This window comes from Artibeus jamaicensis, unplaced genomic scaffold (assembly GCF_021234435.1).
Source record: "Artibeus jamaicensis isolate MK-2021 breed Jamaican fruit bat unplaced genomic scaffold, CSHL_Jam_final contig_415, whole genome shotgun sequence".
NCBI lineage: Eukaryota > Metazoa > Chordata > Mammalia > Chiroptera > Phyllostomidae > Artibeus > Artibeus jamaicensis.
Window position 1 is genome coordinate 41,991,173 of NW_026521823.1, and position 21,458 is coordinate 42,012,630.

General features: G+C 61.3%; 1 protein-coding gene across 8 annotated transcripts in view; it reads right to left on the minus strand.

Annotated features, from left to right (window-relative positions):
• Positions 1–21,458, minus strand: part of MICAL3 (microtubule associated monooxygenase, calponin and LIM domain containing 3) — a 124,901-nt gene that overhangs the window by 23,692 nt on the left and 79,751 nt on the right. For 7 of the 8 annotated variants that reach the window (XM_053665489.1, XM_053665488.1, XM_053665487.1 and 4 more), the window contains 4 exons: positions 21,260–21,347; positions 9,105–9,300; positions 7,022–7,290; positions 242–355 (listed from right to left, as the gene is read on the minus strand). In XM_053665489.1, coding sequence (XP_053521464.1) covers positions 242–355; positions 7,022–7,290; positions 9,105–9,300; positions 21,260–21,347 — 667 coding nt within the window. Of the gene's footprint in view, positions 1–241; positions 356–3,004; positions 3,068–3,990; positions 4,125–7,021; positions 7,291–9,104; positions 9,301–21,259; positions 21,348–21,458 lie in introns of all 8 variants that reach the window. The other variant, XM_053665490.1, reaches the window with a different exon arrangement.

A 21,458-nucleotide genomic window follows, 5' to 3' on the forward strand; every position in this document is an offset into this window, starting at 1 on the left:
CTGAGCAGTGGCCAGCGGGCGGGTGTACGACACGCAGGACTCCCCAGTGGGGGTCATTAGGGCCAAACAGAACCAGGAGGTCTAGCAGCTGCTCCCTGAGCTCCCTGCTTCTGCCCAGTGCATGCTGTTTCAGTCTTTCCTGAGTCTTTTTCCTATTTCCTTTCCTGCAGAGCACTCTGGCCCGTCACCCTGAGGGGGGCAGGAAGCTACTCCCATGGAGGGGGGTCTGGGGTCCATGTACCGTCATCCAGCTCCGCACCAGTGTCCCCTGTGTCCCCGTTCTCAGCGGCCTCCCCTTCTATCTCCGCTGGCTCCGAGTCCACATCTTCCTCCAGGTCATGCTCATCTGATGGGCCTGGGAAGCAGACGTGTGAAGGGAAGGGGAGGAAGGAGGACAGGCAGAGCGCCCTGAGCGGGGACCTTCCTGACACCTGAGACTCTCCCACGGGTCAAGTGGGCACGGACTCACGCTCAGCCCAGTCACCTCCTTCCTCCAGGCTGAGGGCAGGGAGATGCGGCCGCTCCAGGCCCAGACCCAGCAGCCCGAGTGCAAAGCAGCAGCACTCTGGGCTCACCAGCCTGGCCCTGTGTGGCCGTGCCCCACACCATGGGTCCCTTAATGCAGTTGGAGGAACCGTTTCTGACTCCTGTCGGTGACGACACTGGCCGTGGCCGTGTGGCTCAGTGTAGTGGCTGCAGTGTTCTGCATCAGTGACATCGCTGGGGGAGGTGTGGCCCATGCTGCACCTCCCTCCGCAGGGGGGCAGAGGTGGCAGCTCTGCTTGGGGTGATGGAGAGAAGTGCTTTTCTAAAGCAACACAGGGCGGGGAGAGGGGATGTGTGAGGTCCACAGGCTGGGCCCGGGCTTAGCCCTTCAGGGCTGCAAAGGCAGACAAAGCACTAACACACTCGTTTCCCCTGAGGAGCGCCGGCCCTTAACACGCACTCACACTCATACTCACAGCTGCCCTGACCTTTGCACACTCAAAGCTTGCACTAAAAGTCTGAAGGAAGGCCACTGCTCGGAAGGCCGCTGTGAAATACCAGGTCACCCATCTGTCTGGGGCCCTGTGGTTCCCTGTCGGGTTCAAAGCACAGCCATCCCCACATCATGGCTGAGAGCTGTCTGTCACCCTGGGAAGGGTCTGGAGTCCGGTCTGTATGTATAGGAGCCCGAGCACTGGAGCTCACAGGACGGCGGGCACAGGGGGGCCATGCAGGCCAGCCGCAGGACTCCTCACAAGGCTGTGCTGACCAAGGACAGCCCTGCTCCCCCCTCCGGGTGCCTGGGCCGAGGTCTGCTCACAGGCAGCCCTGCACCTGAGAGTGTGCAGAGCCTGTGTGGCAGAAACACTGGGAGCGGCTGCTGAGGTCAGTGTCCAGTGAAAATCAAGGAAGTGCTCACCTTTCGGGGGAGGGGAGGGGAGAGGCACTTAGCAGACACCGGCCTCGGCCTAGGGGTGCCAGGGCAGTGCCGCGAGCTTTCGCTGGTAGTGGTTCCTCGGGCTGGGTGCTCATCTCCCTGACCACACACTGAGGTTTCTGAAATGGGGCGCCTGGTCTGCACCCAGCTTCAGAGCACTGGACTGACAAGTCTCGGCTAACAGTGCCAGTTTGGGGGAGACGGGGTTTCTTAAGACACTTTAGGGGCTGGTAGATGGTGACTGTCCCACCCCCCAGGCAGAGCAGCCCAGGGAGCCGGCCACACTCCACTCGTACTTGCAACAGCGGCATCTGCTGAGAAAACCCTGGGGGGGTGGGACTCAGATGGTCCCACACATTGGGGAGAGGGACACCTCTGCTCCTCATACCTGCACCACTTGCCTGCAGGCCAAGGTCACAGCTGCACCACAGCCCTGCTAACCCAGCTGGTGGACACTGCCCCTGCCAGGACCTTGCTCCTTTGCAGGCACCTCGACTTGGTGGGAACTGCACCTGGGCCTGCCGTGGAGGCCACTGTGCCACCAGGCATTGAGGAGGGGACCCTGCACCAAATCTGGAGAAGCCTGAGGCCCTAATGCCCGGGGTCTCAGCCTGGCCTGCCCCTCGAGTCACTGCAGAGGCAGAGATGAGAGTCCACAAGCCTCAGAGGTGCCCCAGGAGGTCACAACACATGTGTCACACAGACAGGTGAGGGCGCCAGGGTGGCCTGGGGTCAGATCCAGGTTAAGGTAGGGCGTAGGATGCTGGGAGCTGCCACCCACTATGGAGGCCAGAAGTTGCAGCCACACTTAGCTGCCATCTGGGAGGTCCTGATACCTCAGGCTGTCTACCCCGTGAGCTCCTCCGCCCTGCCCAACCCAGGGAACCTCGAGTGCAGCAGCCCCCTTGCTGTGGGGTATCGGTGCAGCCGTCTGCGTGCGTCGTGTGGGTGGGAGTGCGGCTGCTGGGCATTCAGAGGGCAGAGGCCACGAACGTCTTGCAGTGGAAAGAACGGTCCTGCCCCAAATGCCAGGAGCTCCTTGCTGAGAAATACTTTTCTCCCCAGAAAAGTTTAGGAAGGACAAGTGAGGCTTCTCAGCCAGCTCTTGGCCTAACTACTTATAGAGATACCCACACCTCCGTCCAAAGACCTGTCCCTCTGCTTGAAGCTGAACAACATCTGCATCCTCCACAAATGTCCCACCCGTCCCCCCAGCACCAGCTGCCTCCTCCCGACGCTTCAGTGGGTCTGTGGACTGTCCACTGACACCTTCATGTCCACACCAGGCTGAGTTCTGCAGACTTCACACCTCAGTGCTAATGATGCTCCTGCAGCTCTGGCCTCTGCCCCGTCTCTGTGCATCAGAGGAAGCGCTAGACTCTGTCCCCAACAGGACCTGGCTTGTCCCTGCGGTGCGTGGGGAGCGTGTCCCTCCATGCAGGGGTCCCTCGGGGGAGGCATGCATGTGCCCCGCCCCCGCCCCTGCATGCACAGCCGCAGGACCAGGAGTCCAGTGTTAGGGGTCAGTGGAGCTGCTGAGAGAGCGGTTACGGTGAGCAGAAGGGCAGACACCCCGGCTACCTCCGGACACTGTCTCCAGCCAGGCCTGCACGGCTGCACGGCGCACGGAGGGGAGGTCAGGCGCTGAATGTAAAACAGACACAAACACAACGTTACACAGGGAGGAGGCCCCCCAAGCAGGGTCACGTCACCCCTGACGTCCAAGACAAGACAGCGGCCCCAGGGCAGCACCACGGCCCGGCCTGTTGGCACCGCCGGGGGGGCGGTCCGGCACTGAGCCTGTGTGGAGGGACTGCAGGAAAAGAGGGGACGTGCAGGCAGGTGCTCGGGGGCTCAGGCCCCCCGAGTCCAGGCCGGTGGGGCCTCTGCGTGCACTTGCTTCGCTGTGGAACGGTTCGCCGGGGCTGCTCCCGCCTGTGGGTGAAGATTCAGGGCTGGGAGGCGAGAACCAAACGACCGCATGAAAGGTGTTTCACGAACGCAGGGACCGCCCCTCACGCAGGGACCGTCCTCAGAGATTCGCAGTTCCCGCTGGGACTGGACGGAAATGAGGTTCAGTGAGCAAGACGAGGCGGAAAGGGGGCGAATCACGCGGCTCCTGCTCTTGTATCCTCAGCGCCCAAAAGGGGGTGCAGACCACCTTGCCCGCAGCCTAGAGCGACTCACGGCCTCCCTGGTGTCCACGTACCCTGAAGACCTCACTCCTGCTCACACTGGGCCTCCTGGCCCCTCCTGCCAATGCACACACACCACCAGGCACACCCCACGGGCCAAGGGCTGGACTTCCACCAGCAGGGCAAGAGCAACCGGCCTCATCATACAGGGGAAAGAAAGCACACTCTTTATGCCCCAAGGTCAAGTTCATCCTGCCATTTTGCATCTCTGGGGAAAGAACTCACAACCTCTGAACTTGCTCAAGGAGGGTCAGGAACAACAAGAAGAAAGTACAATGTCTGTCAGCTCTTCCTTAGGGCTGTCACTCTGGCCATGACAGCAAATCCCCACAGTGAGAAGAGGGGCCCGGGTGCGGGGTCCGACGCTGTTACCTCGGGAAGTGGAGGGTGCGGAGCTGGGCGCTGTGCACTCCTCCTCCTCCTTCTGCCGGACGTGCGTCCAGTGCACATCCGCCTGGATCTCCAGGGGGTCGGCCGAGCTCAGGGCCTGCAGCAGCCTCTGGCTCCTGGTGGCTGCTGTGCCCAGTTTCCAGCAGGAGAAAGGAGTGAGGAAGGGAGAGATGACAGGGAGGAGGAGGGAGGAGATGAACAGTCAGGGGAAGGAGAGAGGGAAGGAAGGAAACACCACAGGAAAGGAAGCAGAGAGAAAAGTTATCTCATTGCCAGAGTGAATCAGAGAGGCAAATGACGAGACCACAAGACGGGTCACACACACGTGGCCCCCGCGAGATGTCCTTTCAAGTTTTACGCTCGCCGTGGACGCGCACAAGCAGACTCGGCCTGCGCACCCAGCGCTTCCCTCTGGGTGCTTCTCTCACCGTGGCTGCCCTAGGGAGACCCAAGGCCAAGCTCGAGAAGGAGCACCTACCACGGCCTGGGGGGCCCACAGAGTGGACTCCTCCCCAGACTGCCCAGCAGGGTGCCGCCCGCCCCGCTTCTGAGCCGAGTCACGTGACAAGAACGAGGTGGGATGGGACACTGTCCTTCTGCCATGACCAGCCAACTTGCACAGAACAGAAATGCTCATTCTTGGAGCATCAGGGTTCCCATCTGCAGTCAGAACCCCCACCTCCGTGGGGGCCCCTGGCAGGGACGCAGCCATGGGGGGCCCGGCTGCATGGAAGCAGAGCTCTGTCCCGTAAATTCCCAAAGCTCTAGGACTTCATGGGCCGACAACCCCTCTGTGCTTTTTCTAAGATCAAAGTGCTTTTTCCTTAGCCCAAGTCCACCTGGAGCCACTGGACATGAGAGCCGGTTTCTCAGTGAAACAAGGACTTGCCAGAGAATCCTGTGGACTCTTCTTGCTCCCAGAGCTCAAGGGGTCTGCACACAGCCCCTGCCCCATGGGGTCCCCGCAGTCCCTGCTGGGGCCAGGCCACACAGTGGGGAGAAGTTACAGCGACAGCCAGCAGCTCCGGGGAGGGCGCACTGGGGAAGGGAGGCGGGTTCTTCAGGAGGCAAGAGCGGTGCCACCTGCCCGGGACCCTGCACTTCCTGGCGGCAGCCGCGCTCAGCAGCCTGACTGCACAACCTGCTTCAGCTTTGTTGCTGCAGAGACAGCAGTTCGTTTACAAGGGACAGGCAACATGACCTGGGACAGAGTGCAATGAGAGCACCAACGTGGCCGCAGGCACCACGTTGTCCCAAACTCAGGCCTGCAGGTCCCTGTAGACTTGGGGGCTTTTCTAAGGCCACCTGGCCCTTGTGGTGCTGGGTGGGGCCCCTTCGCCTTCATGGTGACAGAGGGAGAGATCGCGTCTCCTCCCTGCTTCCTGGCAGTAAATGGGCTTGGGTCTGCCCCCCCGGGGTTCATTGAAGGAGCAGTGGAGGGAGGCTCCGGGCACCCTGGCCCCTTGGGGGCTGGGCTACAATGGGAGGCGTCACCGGACGAGGGGGACAGGGGAATGTGCTGCTGGACACATGAGGCCACTGCGGCTCTCCTCTGGCTTCCCCCTGAACCTGTCTCACGCGCCATTTGGGGCACGACCGGCCCTGATGGCTGGGCCCAGGCTGTGTGCTGCCTGAAGCCTGTCGTCTCCAAGAAACAGGCATCTGCACGGGCGACCTGCCCTGGGAGGCAGAGTCTGGATGGCTGCCAGAGGGGCCGGGCTGGAGGTGGGGAGAGGCGCATGGCCAGAACAGCCTTGTCCTCTGCCCGGGGCAATCCTCTGCTTCTACACAAGGGGGAGCCAGACAGCCGCAAACGCGGCCAGCATCGGCCCTCCATGGGGGAAACAGAGCAAAGAGGAAGCTTTGCTTCCTGGCAGCTTTAACCTCGGCAGCCTCTCACGCAGCACTGCCCACACTGGTATCCAGGCCACACCCCAGGCCCAACCTGGGGCCAAGAACCAGGGCCCTGTTTGCCTGTGTCTCTCCGAAGCCCGGCCCCGGGAAATGCAGTCCGCCAGGGGCTGGGCGAGCTCTGCTGCAGAGGACACAGGCCGTGACCCTGCACGGTGGCCCCACGACCAGCAGGGACATGGGGCAGTACTGGGACAGAGGTGCAGCCTCTGGACACAGGAACCCAGTGCCGGAGCCAGGGCCTGGGGCCGCCTCCTTCTACACCTCACACAGGGCTGTCTCGTGGGTCCCACCCCCACGGAAGGGGCCTGGCTGTGCCCTGCCTCTGACTGAGGCCGGGCCTCAGACCACTCAGCTTCGTGTGACTGGCTGGCAGGGCTCTGTGCCCTCGCTGTGTTGAAGAAAACAGACCCTGGGGTGGATGGGGAGGCCAAGCCCGCAGTGCCGGTGCTGCACGTCCAGGCCGTGCAGACTGACGGCCTCTCTGAAAGGCCGAGGGAACTGGAGGCCAGGCCCTTCTCCTTCACACCCCCCCAGGGGGAGCGATCTGCTCTCGGACGCCTGCACAGCCAGGAGGCAGAAAGAAGGACCCTGTGTCCTCCACGGCAAGAAGAGGAGGCCCAGCAGGCTTCTGTCTCCTTACTCAAGGACACACGGGCGCAGGACCAGGGTTGGAACAGCTTGAACCAAAGCACAGTGACGTCAGAGCCGACTGGACCAGCCGGACACTGGAGCTGCCGCTCTGTCTGGACAAGCACTCGAGCGCCGTCGCTGGCTGAGCCAGCCCCACGGGAGCCTGGCCCCCAGCCCGCTCAGCGGCAGCAGCCGTGAACAAGCGAATGTGAGTGCCCATCTTCACAGCCTGCGGGATCGGGTGCCCGGGCCTGGGGAGCCTCCCAAAAGTCAAGTTCCCTTTCTTTAGTAAAGCAAATTTCAATCGCTGAAACTAAAGGGAAAAAGTGGAAAACAAAGAGAGGCGCACACGGACCCTAGTGTGGGCCTCTACCTTCCAATGGCAACCAGAGTGCGCACGGTCTGGGGTCAGAGGCAGGCAGGGTGCCACGGGACGGAAGGGCCACAGTGCGTGGGGTAGCTGTCTCACCTTCACTGGACTCCGCGTCGTAGTCCTCCTCCTCCTCCTCCTCCTCCTCCTCCTCCTCCACCTCCTCCTCCTCCTCTTCCTCCTGCTCTTCCTCCTCCTCCTCCCCAGGCTCCCGGCTCCTAGAGGTGACCAGCTCCTCTTCGCTTTTCCCTTTGAGCAGAGCATGGATCCGCACAGCTTCCTTCCAGGGAACGCCACCCAGGTCGGAGGTGGGCAGCGGGGGCTCTTCTTCCTCGTCCTCCTCTTCCTCCATCTCGGACTCGGAGCTGCTGTGGGAAGAACCACAGGACACATGAGGGGGGGACCAGACCGCAGGGGGATGCACGTGTTCCGCAGAGCACTGCTGGGGCGGACCCCTTGGAGGGCCAGCCTGCTGCCCTGCCCAGGGGAGACAGGAAAGGGCAGGAGGGTAGTGGACAGAGGGCAAAATGGCAGAGATGCAGGTGAGCTGCCGACACCACACGGCCATGAGAGGCCCTTGGCCCCTTCTGATGTGAACTCATGACCCCAGGGGTCAAGAGCAGAGTCTCCTTTTACCGTGAGCCGCCTTCTGGACTCAGGTGTATGAGACACGGTGTGGAGGAGGCATGAGAGGGTGGAATGGCGTCCTCACACCCTGGCAGGCAGCTGAGATGTGGGGGCCAGAGGGAGGTGGACGAGCTGGACGCGGTGGGGGGCAGACAGCGCAGGGCCGAGCAGGGCTGCGGGGACAGGGTGGAAGCACCTGACCCCAGCTGTCGCTCCTGCCCACCGGCTGTGTTTCTGCCACTGTCTCCTCCTTGCCCAGCCTGGCCCCGCCCACACGCGTGCAGCCCTTCGGGGAGCACTGAGTCCTCCCAGGAAACGGCGGAGCTGGGGGTGGCCCAGGAGCTCCCACAGGCGACCGGGGCAGAGCGAGGCCCGTCCGGGGGGCTGCCCACTGGCTCAGGCAGCCGGGCCCTCAGGACCGGGGTTCTGCTGCTGCCCCCACCAGCCGTCTGATGCGGGCGAACGTGAGCGCTTGGACCGGGCAGAAAGGTGGCTCCTGGATTTTGATTATTTTTCTACTTTGATTACTTCTGCCTTGTCTCCAAGTTTTCATTTGTTTACTTTCTTTTTTTTAAAGGTTTTATTTATTTATTTTTAGAGAGTGGGGAAGGGAGGGAAAAAGAAAGGGAGAGAAACCATGTGTGGTTGCCTCTCACATGCCCCTTACTGGGACCTGGCCCGCAACCCAGGCATGAGCCCTGACTGGGAATCGAACCAGCGACCCTTTGGTTCGCAGGCCAGTGCTCAATCCACTGAGCCACACCGGCCAAGGCCATTTGTTTACTTCCTTATTAATAAACAACAATGTGCAACCCCATGACTGTCACTCCACTTCTTTCAAACTTGATACGAGGCTACGAAGCCTCCTATGCTCATCTGGAGACCTAGGGGAGCTAAGGGGCAGGAGAGACGTGCTGCAGCTTTGGGGGGCGTGGGGTGCTGCCCTGACCCCACACGGTGCCCAGTGTGAGCAGGGAGCCCCATCTCTAGCCGTGAGCCCACAGGGGCTGTACCTACGACAGACTGGGACCCTGGGGTGCAGAGCACAAAGCAGGATGGAGAGGCCCGCCCTCGCCTCCCTGTCAGGATGCAGAGTCTTAAGCTGTTTCTGAGGGGCCGTGCTGTCTCCACCTGGAAACTGAGGCAGGCGTGCTGGCCACTCCCCGTGGCGCTTTCCTGGAGGTCACTCCCCCAGGACCAAGTAGACGCCCTCAGGGTCTGACCAGGCTCCTGCGCCAGGACCTCGGGCTTCTTTACACCCTCGCCTGCGCCCAGGCCTGCTGCGGGGTCTGCCCTCTGCAGGGAGGAGGCTGTGGGCACCCCGCCAGCCCTGGTCAGCAGCCCAGGACCAGAAGTCAGGACCACCGGCTGGCCTGCCCCAGGAAGGGCAAGGGGCCTCCCAGGAGAGACAAGGGCCAGAGAGCCCAGTCGTCAGGAGCAGCTCCTGTCACCGCAGGGGCCTGGGCACCCGGACAGCCTTGGTTCCGTGTGAATGACTGAAGAGGCCCAGGGAAGCACCCGGGCAGGGGCTGCAGCCTGGCCTCAACCCACTCACCTGCTGGCTGCGTCTTCCTCCAGGCCCTTGTCCAGCACGCTGCTCAGGTTGTGCTCGGCCTGCGTCTCCTCGGGCACCTCCTGCAGCTCCGCGGCCTGCTGCAGGGACAGGCGGCAGTTCTCCAGCCCGATCCTCTCGGGGGTGCCACGCAGCCGCTTGGCGACACTGGGCTCCTCCCGGCCATTCACACTGGACCCTGCAAGAGAAGCAAAGCGGCAAAGTTCTGTGACCGACTGTGGGCGCTGAGCCTCTGCTGTGGGGACGACCGAGGTGGGCGGGCAGGCGGGGCACCCCCAGAAGGTGAATCTGAGCACCCGGGCAGCTGCCACTCCTTCCTGTGAAAGGGGGGACAGCCCCCCATGATGGCCAGGGAGCCAGAGGGGGAAGATGGAAAGTCAGCAAGGCCACGCACTTGGTGGGGGCTGGGAGGGGCCCTGGTGTGAGGGCAGCAGCACCTCACTGTGCAGGAGCTGCTACGTCAGCCCCCCAGGCAGGGCCACCAGCCTCCGGCACTGACCTGGGGCCCCAGCGCAGGACAGGGCTGAGCCTGGGACCAGGGAGGGAGACTTGAGAGGACAAAGAAGGCGTGTCCTGCCCCAGGCCCCACCCCTGACCCAGGATCTAACCAGGGCTCCTGCCCCAAGGCTGCCTGTTGACCTCCCTGTCCCCAGGCCCTTCTGTCTGCTCAGTCACTGGCACAACTGTCCCAACACTACCACATCATGACACTGACCCCCGGGGGCGCCGGGATGTGGGGACACAGCCCAGCGGCCCCCGCCTAGTGACCGGCCTCGGTGGCCTGGCCTGTGGGGACTCCTGCCTCCACACCCCTCCAGCCGTCAGCATCCACGGGTGAGCTCTGCCGTCGCACTGGGGGTCACGGGCCGGCGACTGCACATTCTCACACTCCTTCTCCACCATCAGTCTTTTGTAGAGAAATCCTGCCATTTCCTGTTACTTTTTTGAGTATCACTGTGGACTCAGGTCTGAGAACCTCGACTGCTGCATTTGACTATCGTCTCCTCCGTCCCCTTCAGGCTACACCAGTTCCCTGGGCAACACCCCTGCTGTCTGGAAGCACTTCATCACCCACTTTAAAGAAGAATTACGTATTCTCGCCTTGGCCAGATGCACTCGTGGTCAGGGCACACACCTCCCAGGTTTTGAGTTCAATCCCTGGTTGGGGTGCCCACAGGAGGCGACTGACTGATGTGTCCTTCCCTCTCCCCCTTTCCCTTCTCTCTAAAAATCAACGAACACATGTCTGAATGAGAGTAAAAAGTAACTTACTTATTCTTTAACGTGTTCTCTGAAATACGGCATAGCCCCCAAGTTTAGGGTCAGACAAATCCAGGCTAGACAACCGACTCCAGCAGGGACCGGCTGGAGGGCCCTAGAAAAGCCACGGAACGCCAAGCACCCACTGCCTGACGTGTGAGTGAGGATGGTGCCCAACTCCCAGGGGAGTCCCGGACACGGACAAAATCACACCCACACGCGTGTGCTTGTGCGTCTGCCTCCCACGTGCGCCCGACCCGGTACTGAACCTGCAACCTTACAGCGTATGAGATCAGGCTCCAACCCATAGAGTCACCGGGCCGGGGCCTGGGCTACCTATTTTAACTCGCTAGTTCGTGGACAGGAAACCCCACGCAGTCCAACGTAAGTGATCTATCAAGTCAATCCGCTTCTGGTGTGGATCTTCAAATCCTGGGGCAGCTAAAGCCTCGCGTACGGCACGGAATCAGTAGTGACCTCACCCGCCACTGCGCACGCTGAGGAAAGGCAACGGCAGGTTTAGCCAAGTGCAGATGCAGACTTAACAATGCTGGGAAAGAACAGGCGTGTGGGGTGCGTCGACCCCGCGGGCGTCCACCCGAGACCCACTCTGTGGATGCCAAGAGCCCCGAGCCCTTCATATCGTCCGTTGCCCCGAGTCTCTGCTGGTTGGGAGCCACCCGGACGGGCCACTGTGCCCCAGCCCCACAGAGGCAGACCCTGGGCCGGGCACTAGAAATGTCACCACCACACTCTCACCTGGTCATTCCAGTACTTTCTGAAACCCATACCGATGACAATCACCTCTGATTTTCCTATACTGCTTTTAAGCAAACAAGTTCCCACGCATTTCAGATTGTTTGCTCTATACAGCCTTGTGAGGTCGAGAATAGCAGGATGCATTTTGTCCATTTCTAATCTTACGAAACGAAGCAACCGAGGCTCAGAGAGGGGAATGGCCACAGATGGCAAGGAGAGAGGCTACAGATGGGAACTTGCATTGGCATTTTCTCATTTGCTGACCTACGCTCCCTCCACTTAGACACGGCCTGATCCTTTTAGTCTGTGGCCCCCTGGAGGGGAGTGCACTCTGGGGGTGCAGGAAGAGAATGTCCATCAGCACCGTGTCCACGTGGGGGACTGGCGTGTCTGCGAGCAGACACGCCCTGGGCATGCGTGCTCACAGCGGTGCGGGGCGCAGGGGCGTTTCGGGGCCACTGCCTTGAATGTGCACGGTGCCACATCTGTCGCCCGCACTCTCCGTCCTGGTGGCTGAGGCGCAGCCACCGGATTGGGGCTAACACCACGTCTGTCCTTTTCACTTGAGCTGAGATTGGGGATTTGTTATCTGGGCGACTTTCCTCAGGGGTCACCTGCAAAGTCTGCAGATAGATGTCCCCAGTGGGAAGGGGCCGGGATGCTGCCGGATCTCCCCCAGCGCAGAGGACAGCCCTTGCCAGGAGGCAGCCGGCTCCTGGTGCCAGCAGCGCTGAGCGGGAGCAGCCAAGCCTGGTAGGGAACTGGTGTCCGACTGTGAACGGCCACCACACAGGCCTGGCCGCCCGAGCTGACCCCGCCTTTCCTGGACCAGGCGCGTGAAGAACACAGAGCAGGACACTCGTCATCTTCACCTCTGTTGCCAAGGTAAGACCCCTGGAACAACGGAAATACGAGGGAAGGACCGGCTGAGAATGGCCACACTGAACAGACAGTTGCCGGCTCATCTGCAGAGAGAAACCCGGAAGGTGCTTGGATCCTGCGGAGTGAGCTGGTTCCGAGGCCACATTCCGAGCGGCAGGACAACTCTGGACCTGTGCCACCTCCTGGCACCACCCCACTCACAGACCACGGCTCGGCCTACCTTGTGCAAAGGCACGGAAGGGCCCCCCAGATGCCCCACAGGTTTGTCTTGCATGTGAGCCCTACTATGCAGCCAAGGTAAAAGTTAAGAGACCAAAAACGAGTCTGGTCACCTGTCGTCCTTCCCCTCCCCTTTCCCAGGGCTGGCAGGTGGGACAGCCCTGTGACATCATCACAGGAGCCCCTGGCCCCAAACCCAGGAGAAACCCAGGCTCCTGGGCACAGCACCGAGAAATTCCTCGTGTTCCCGGCTCTTTTTTCCTCGTTTCTGGAAACATCCCACCGACGGCCTTGGCGGCTCCCTGTCAGGGTGCACATGCTCGGGAGACTTCCTGGACGCGTCTCTGTGCCCGATGGGGCCGCAGCCGAGCTGCTGCCCGCAGCGAAGTGCAGCTGAGCCCACGGCTGCCGTAGGTCACTTCCCGGGAGCTCAGTCCCAAGTGGTTGCAACTTGGGTACCTGAGAACTTCCGTGTTCCTCTCCTGTCACAGGAACTCTGCTCAAACTGGCAGGACTACGAGAGCCAGACACTGTCCCTGACACACGCTGCCCCTTGGAGCGGGGCAGGCAGGTCGCACAAGAGCTGGAATGGCGTCTGCAGAAGCAGCCAGGAGAATGGAGCTGGCGGCTCCTCCGCCCCAGGGATGTGCGGAAGGATGCGAAGCGGCACAGAAAGCCCCAAGCGAACGGAGATCCTCAGTCAGAAGCAGTTACTCTGGGGACCGGAGAACCATCGACAACTCCCCCAGACTGACTGTTCCCTTCAGAGCAACGCAGGGAGGAACCGTCGGGGGCTCCTTCTTAACAACACAGCTTCGGGCTGGGTTTCATCTGTAAAGTCCGAAAACAGACTCCCTGCAGCACTGCTCACAGTGGCTGAGACACAGAAGCAGCTAAACGCCCGTCAGCGGGTGAGGGGTGATGTGCTGCATTTACACAGTGGACGCGACTCCGCCGTAAGAAACAGGAAACACGGCCGTTGGGGCCGACCGGGCTGGGCCGCGAGGGCACGAATGCTGCCCGACTTTACTCACGGGTGGAATCTGCACAAAACAGACAGAACCGAACAAAACCAAACAGACGCAGACCGGCTGGTGGTTATCGAGGAGTCTGGGGGCAAGGCAGGGGACGTGGCCCACGGCACGATCGTGGGAGGCGGCTGGACTGCGGGGTGACCACCCTGCAGGGCCCGCAGAGGCTGGCTGGGAGTGCCGCACCTGTGACACGGGACCTCCCTGAGAAGAGGGCTGAGAGGGAGACGTGAAAAGGGCGTCCACCTCCTGGGACTCTCGGCCGGTCGGTCAGTGGGCGGCATCCTCTCCCTCGACGTGTTGACGGTTCCTCCGTGTGCACGTCAGTGGTGCGACCTCGGCTCTGGCCTGCGGCTCTCCGCAGCCTCGGTTCCTGGTGGGGTCACAGTGAGGAACTCGGGGACGGCGCGTCCCAGCAGTGAGAATGCAGGCAGGGCGTCCATGCCCGTCCCTCTTGGCTCACGTAGAGGTCACAGCTGCAGGGGGGCCGGGGTGGCTGCACAGTGGGTGCTGTTGTGTCGCCTGCTCTCTGCCGCTCTCCTGGCTGCCTGCCCGTCCCTCCGCCGGCCACCGTGGGAGGTGGTGAATAAAACACATGAAGCCCCAGGACAGGGCCTGACACCCAGGCCCTGAGTGCTCCCTGCCGGCTGCTATCGTCCCGATGCGTCCCGCTCCACTTCTCTGTGTCTTGGTGACAGTGGCTCCCGCAGTGCCTGATGAGCGCCAGTTACCAGGGAAACCGGGGTCAGGGCAGCTCTGGCCTTCCTCCTTATTTTTTCTGAAGAAGAGGCGTCAGCAGAGAAGGGGCGCTCTCTTGGTTGTGGACACGGGCAGCCCCATCGCGGTGTCTCGGCAGCACGGAAAGTGGCTGCCGGCTCCCGGTGGCCTGGCAAAGCCAGTGGCTGTAGCTCTTCCCTCCTGCAGACAGTTCCTCCCCGGCCAGGACGCCCAGCACAGCCTGTTGGTGCTGGACTCGCAAGAAGGTGAACCCACCAAAGGGCAGGCAGGGAGCTGGTTTAGACGAAACTCTAGAGAGAATACTTAAAGAGAGAACCGATGAAGCGAACTAAGAGTCGGGTTGGGACCAGGGCAGAAGGGACACTGTGCAGTGGCTCTCTCTCCAACGCTGTCTTTCCAGACTTGGCCTGAGTTCTAAAAACAGGGCAACAAGAATCAATAAGCTCTAACAACTCCGTCCTCGTCGAAATCAGCTATTCCTCGGTCACTGGGCTAGATTTGCTCCTCAGAGACACACTCCTTCCCTCGGCCTCCGTGAGCGTCCACCTAACGGCACGTTTCAGGTTTCAATGCTGAGCAGCGGCCAAGCGCCGAGATGACCCCTCCAGATTTGTGCCCACGGTGTCCCTGCCTTTAGTAACCTTGAAATAACATGAGGACCGAATGAGGACATTCATTCAGCGATTTGCCTGGGAAACAGCCCTGATTCTGTCGTATTTGTTGACAAAAAGCAAAACCCACAGTGGCCCTCAGTCCCCCCAGCTCCCCAGGGTGCTGGCCTGGTGGTGCTGGGGCTCTTCCCTTCAGCGGCTCACCTCCCCTGGGGACGGGGACTGTGGCGGGGGTGTAGGGAAGGTGGCCTCGGGCTCTCAGAGAAGCTGGTGCTTCGGGAGCAAGGGCCTGAGCTCTTCTGCTGGCAGGGCCCACTGAACAGATTATAATTACTACAGACTACAGTTCCACCAGGGCTGGCATGGCTCAGTGGATTGAGTGCCGGACTGCGAACCAAGAGGCCACTGGTTCGATCCCTAGTCAGGACACTTGCCTGAGTTGCAGGCCACGTCCCCAGTTGGGAGTGCATGAGAGGGAACCACACACTGGTATTTGTCTCCCTTTCTTTCTCCCTCCTTTCCCTCTCTCTAAAAAATAGTAATAATAATTTAAAAAGCCCTGGCTACACAGGAACATTACAGCGATGGAGCGGAAACAAGCCCGACACTACCGTGGGCAGAGTGAAGCACTCAGCCCGCAGGCGCAGAACGCGCACGAGAACGGCCGCCATGGCGATGCCAACTCCACTCCCGGGTTTTCCCACGGGCCCCAGGGAAGGCTGTCGTGCACCCGGCGGAGCTGGGCCTTGGGCCCCCTTCTGTTAGAAGGGGTCTCCGAGCTGCCCTCACGCCAGAGAAGGGCCTCAGGGTGGGGGTTTGCTGCCGCAGGTTTTGGGACTGCTCTGAGGATGCGGCCGCCTCCTCCCCAGGGGCAGGGACGCCACCTCTCCCCCCGAGGTCTTTCCTGGAGGCCCACTCCAGTGCCTCAGAAACAGTCAGAAGTTGCAGGCAGTGCTGGACCTACAGGAAGTGAAAGGAGGCAGCGTCCATGCAGCAGGCAGAACCTGGAAGTAACAGAGAGGGGCACGTGCTGGGGCCGCGATTCTTCCCCTGTGCAGGTGCAGGGCAGGTGTCCTGTGGGCTGGCCCATCCCCCACTGGGCGTGGGCGGCAAAGAGACAGGGCACAGCCAACAGGACACACACAACAGAAAACTGGGTAGTGACTCAGGGGCTCGGCCTCCAGGCCTCCCTGAGGCAGGGACACCCTCCTGTGAGTCACTACGACTCCGCCTCACTGGCACTTGACGAGGGTTGGAGCTCTGTAAGGGCACTGGAACTCTTCAGAGGGAAATCAGCCTCAGCCCTGAGGGGAGGGCTCTTCCCGACATGCCTGCCTGGCTGCCGTGTCCACACAGCCCGGCGTGGGTGTCCCTTCTCCCTGCACCTCAGGGGGCACCTGTGAGGCCTGTGCCCTACTTTCAGTAGAAAGAGGCTCCTGCGTGGGGGTCCCACTGCCACGTCTGCACCTTGGGGCTCCCTCCAGGGAGGGCCTCTATCAGGGGAAATCACCAGGGAATTCAGAAGAAAAGAAGAGACTGGGCTACAGAAACTTCTAACAGAACCCGAGGCCCAAGGGCTGTTCTCTGGGGTCTCGCAGCAGGTGGCGGAGTCCCATCTGCTGTCACGGCTCTGAGGTGCTGCCCTGCACCACCCGAAACAGTCCACGGCGGCCAAGGCTCAAGCCTGAGGGTCACACACACATGCCTGCCCCTCCCCGCTGCCGATCGCAGTCAACTCACTGTGACCTGCTGTGTCCCCCACACCCCAAGCTCTTCCCCTCGGCCTGGTGCAGGCTGCTGGATACTGACAGACTGACCTCAGAGAGTGGGGACCAGTGGACGGAAAGCCTGGCCGTGCATGGGGACGAGAAGGCCGGGGGAGGCCACTGAAAACCTCCACTGGCACAGTCTGAGCCAGCAGCGCTGAGGGTCAAAGAGCAACAGACATCCGTGCTTGGCAGAGTTGTGAGCTCGGCATGGACGCAGAACCTCCCTGCCAGGCCCACCCAGGACCCTGCCACTCGGCTCCTCGAGTCCTAGGAAGCCAGCAGGCCTTGGTGATGACAGACACCAACCAGGTCCCTAGAGCCCATCAGGAGCAGACCTGGCCCTGAGTGCCCCCCCCCCATACCGCCCTCTGTGGGCCCGTTCAGCACCGAAGCTGGGCTGTGCCGCACAGCACTGTGTGGGGGGCAGGGACAGGCAGGCCCCTCCAGGCTGGAGTGGACAAGCAGAACTGGCTATCCCAGCTCGGCACCTGGGCCGCAGCAAAGCTGCACCCATGGGAGGGAGCGACGTCACCAGGGAGCACAGAGTAAAAGCCTCAGGCACTGGGAGCCGGGCAGGGGTGGCCCCCCCCACCTCCTGCAAAAGCCCCGAGGCTGAAGAGGGGGCGGGGCTGCTCCCCTGCAGAAGGCGCAGAGTTGAAGCAGGGTCTGCGAGTGGCAGGAACACCCACGCTGTCAGCTCTGTCCTCGGCTCTCACACTGGCCACTCAAAGGTGGGACGTGGGGGCATTTTCTCACCCTTTTCCATCCACAGCTGCTACAAAGTAAAACGTCTTCCAGCCCGAACACAGCAACGTGTACGTCCCGGGCGCCCACACCCAGGTTCCCATTTAACGCGGTCCTGCCTCCTCCCTGCCCCGCCTGCTGACCCCCTTCACCACTCCCATCAGGAAAGAGGGAAGGAAAAGAAAAACTCAGAAACCCGAAGATCGTTTGGAATTTATTCTCTTAAGAATGGTAACACTTGTTCAAAAAAAAAATTAAAAGCACAACATCTTAGTTTCACAGAAACTGCAGAAAACAAAGTTACACAGTTAAATTAAAAACTCACGAAGCAACACACCAAAAACTCAGCATAGGTCAGAAACGAGGGCACAGCGAAGGCCCTGGGGAAGGGCAGGCAGACGTGGGTGGACGCTCCTGGGCTCGGCCGCTCGCCCTCCCTCACTTGCTCACTCGGGCTCTTGGGAGCCGCCTGCTGCCCCCCACCCCCACTGGTTCCTTTACCCTGAGCTGAAGGGCGTGGAGAGGGAGGACCCCTTCCAGGGACACACTGGACACCAAGTGGCAACGAGCAGCCCAGCGGGGCCACAGCTGAGCCTGAGAACACAGTGGGGTGGGAGTGGGGGCTAGGGCTTGCTGTGGAGTCTCCCAGCAGAACCCGGACCTCCCCAGTTTGCTCCCGAACCAAACTTCCTGAGGCTGGGAGTGGGTCCTGCCCAGTGTCTGAGCTTCCAGCCCCGAGTCCCACCTGCATGGGTGTACTGGCCGCTGGCTCCCTCGCAGGTGGAGCAGAGCTGGAGCCGGGGCTGTCTCACCAAGTTCAACTCCTCGGTTTCCAGAACCAAGAAAGAAGGAACCTCAGAAGCAGCTTCGTTATTATTGTTATTGTTATTACCGAACTCATAATACATAGACATCTGCTCACATATATATGTGGAATTAAATCTCTATAAATAGCTACAGGTACAGACGTCAACACCCACACACCCTCGTTAACCAAGACTCCCGGGCCGCGCTGGGGCGCTCGGCGGGGCTGCAGCACCTCTGCTCTACAGGCTCTGCAGAGACGCCCCTCGGGAACCCCAGGGGGGCAGGAAAAACATCCCAATAGGAGCACTGCCAGTTGGGGCGCAAAGCAACGCCTGTGTTTCTAGCGCCCTTTTAGCATTAGGCAAGGGTGCTGGGGGAAGGGAGGGGCACCTGCTGGGCAGTCCTCTCTCTGAGAGGCCCTTTGTAGGTTAAAGCTGCCTTTTCCCTCAGCTGACACGGAGACAAAGGGTTCACCCCGTCCCATCCGTCTGTTGCCCCATTTTTGGTTACCCACCACCTGAGAGGTGACCGGGACTCCTCTGGACAAAGAAAGGGCTCCCTGCGGTTCAGGGCCACACATTCAGGTGGCAAAGAGCCCACCTGGGGTTCCCTTTCTCTGCCGGTTGGTGCCCAGACCTCTCCTGCGGTCAGGGCGAGGTGCATGGGGCAGGAAAGGCACTCTGGGCGAGGGCCGGACACTGGGGAATGAAGGCTCCGAGGACAGAAAGGAGTCTCAGCGATAAGCACACAACAGCAGCACGGTCAACGTCGCCCTCCAGACACCGAGTCGGGAGCGGCTCCAGACGGGACGGCCACAGAGACAACCCTGCACTGCAGGCCCAGAGGCCACTCGGACTTGGGGGCTGGTTGTGCTCTGGGCACCAGTCACGGTTTCGGTGCACGACCACAGAATCCCTGGGAGATGGCAGAGGTGCAGAAGGAAGGGGAAGGGCGGGCGAGGCGCTGCCGCGGTGTGTCCTGCCAGCTGCCGGGACGGGGGCTGGGGGGGCAGGGCCTCGGGGGACGGGGCCTTTGCTCTCAGCACAGCTGAACGCACTCCAGCAGCTCTCCCCTCCCGAGGGCAGCAGGGTGCGTGTGCCCTGGGCCTGGGGTCGTGGCTGCCGTCTACCACACGTGAGGATACCGAAACCCTGAGTTTTTCCGAAGCTTTTCCAAAAGGAAATTCTAGTTAACCAAAGTTTAATTTGGGACACAAAGAAGGAAACCCCTGTCCAAGGAGAAAACAAGTCTCTCCCATGGCAACTATGAAAGACCACCCACGCCTCTGTCCCTTTCTTCAGAGGCTACTGGCAAAGACCGACGCCTCCCGGGACAGAGCTCCTCCCCAGGGCCACACGCAGCCCCACGACCCTGTCTCTGGCACAGACCCCGGGCCTGGCCCTCCAGCCACCGCAGGGCCCCTCCACAGGGAATGGTGCCTGCCGCCCTCACCAGGGGCTCAGGCTCTGGGTCTGGGGCACCACAGCTCGGGCCTCTTGGGCTACAACAGGCAAGTAAGTCACCATCAGAGCACAGAACCTTGGGGACTGATTTTAACTCAGGGCTTTGAGTTTTGGTTTGTTTTGATTCTTCAACCACGTTGCCAACTCTCACCGCCCCCACCAAGATTGGGATGGGGGGGTCACTTTGCCAAGGATGTGACTGTCTAACCCACTCTCATCTCTTCTCCCTGCTCTTAAGGACTCTTCTCTGCAGAACCCTGACACCCACGATGCTTCCCAACGGGACAACAAGAGCAGCAAACTGAACCAGACGGAAGGGAACGAACGCAGTCTGCTTGGGAGAGCCCGAACCCCACTCAGCGAGCCTGCTCCTTTTAAAGACTGTCCTGTACTCTGCACCCAGAAGGAAGGTTCAATCCCTGTGACTGTTTTACAGAGCAGCCAGGCTCCTTGGAAAACCTGTCTCGGCTGGGTCGAGACCTGGTCAGACGCACATCGCAGTGCACGGGACCCTGACCGGGCTCAATCCCTTTGGCTCTTTTCTCTGCCAGCACTTCCCATGTTTGGCAAAGGGCTGTCAGCCCTTCATAGGACAGACAGAGTATAAAGGGCTCAAGGCTACTAAAGGTTCCAGAACCTTCCATGGCCATAAAACGTGGGTACAACCTGCAGGGCACTGAGAAAGCCTCCCTGGCTATAAAAAGGGCCTGTGCAGGGGAGGAAGCCATTTCACTGTGCTCCACCTCCAGTCCCTGAGTTGGGGTCCCCCAGGGTGTACCCCGCCTCTCCCAGATGCACACCAGCTCTCCTGCATAGGAAAGAGGTAGCCCTGGGCCCTTTCATGTGAAGGCTGAGTGGGTAACCTGTGTCTCCCCCCGCCCCTGCCTTCTCCACCACCCTGGCATTGGCTGATCATCTTTAGTTTTTACATAGACTGTGTGAATCTTCACACGGCTGCGTTCCATACGTTTGCTTTGCCCGAGCAGAAACCTGGGCAGACACGTGGCTCTGCTGGCCTCCCCCCTCCCCCCACCCCCTGCCAGCTCTGGGCCGACTCATGGGCAGGTCCCACAGGCTGGCTGGATGTGCAGCAGAGAGAGGCAGTTTTAGGGGGAAAAATGCAGTTCTCCACAGTGAGTGGGGTGCCCGTGAGCCCCCGAGTCCTGCCCTGAGACCAGAGAGACTGCTGTTGGAAGGGAGGGGTGGTGTCCCCACCCGACAGTCAGGATTCTGTCCTCCTGAGGAGGTCACGTGCCCCCAGCAGTCAGGGCAGGGCACGACCTTCAGTGGGCACAGGTCAAAGAGCAGACACGTGTCAGCCCACCGAGATACCTAAATGGAGGGGGGGACGCAAGAGTTCCAAGTTCAGGTGCACCCCAATCCAGACCACGGGTGCGTATCCACCTCTGTGCTCCGCCGGGAGTCCCAGACCAGAACTGCCAGAGGCCCTGCACCTCTGCGCTCACACGGGGTCGGTGCAGAGCAGCTGCTTCCGAAGTCCTGGTGACCGGGACGGAGCCTGCAGAAGCCCCCCTCGCGTGTCTGATGGCTACAGTGACACTGAGGTGTGCAGCAGACTCGGGGTCCCGCTCGCTCACCAGACGGTGCCCCGGCCGGCCCCGGCCTGCCCTCGAAACTCCCCGCGGATCTGCACCAGCACCTCCGACAGGCCATAGAGAAAGGGGACTCCGAACGCGAGCAGCTGGCACATGAAAAAGGAGTCCAGGGGGTTCTGGGCCACCTGAAGCCCAAGCGCAGAGATGTTGCTCTGGAGGTGCTGGCTCACCCCCCTGGCCTTGTCACACAGGCCCAGCGAGTGACTTGCCACCCAGCCAAACAAGGAAGTAAGGCTACCTGGAGTTCTCTCTGCAGAGCCAGCAGCCCCGCTGGCCCGTCCACTTGCATCTGCCACGGGGCCCTCCGGCGGGGGTGCTCGGGCATCCTGGGAAAGGCCACAGGGAGAAGAGTGAGGGGCTGAAGCCGCCCAGCTCGGGAGGCAGGGTGCCCAACAGCCCAGAGCCGTGCTGCTCACACAGTAGGTCCTTCTTCAAAA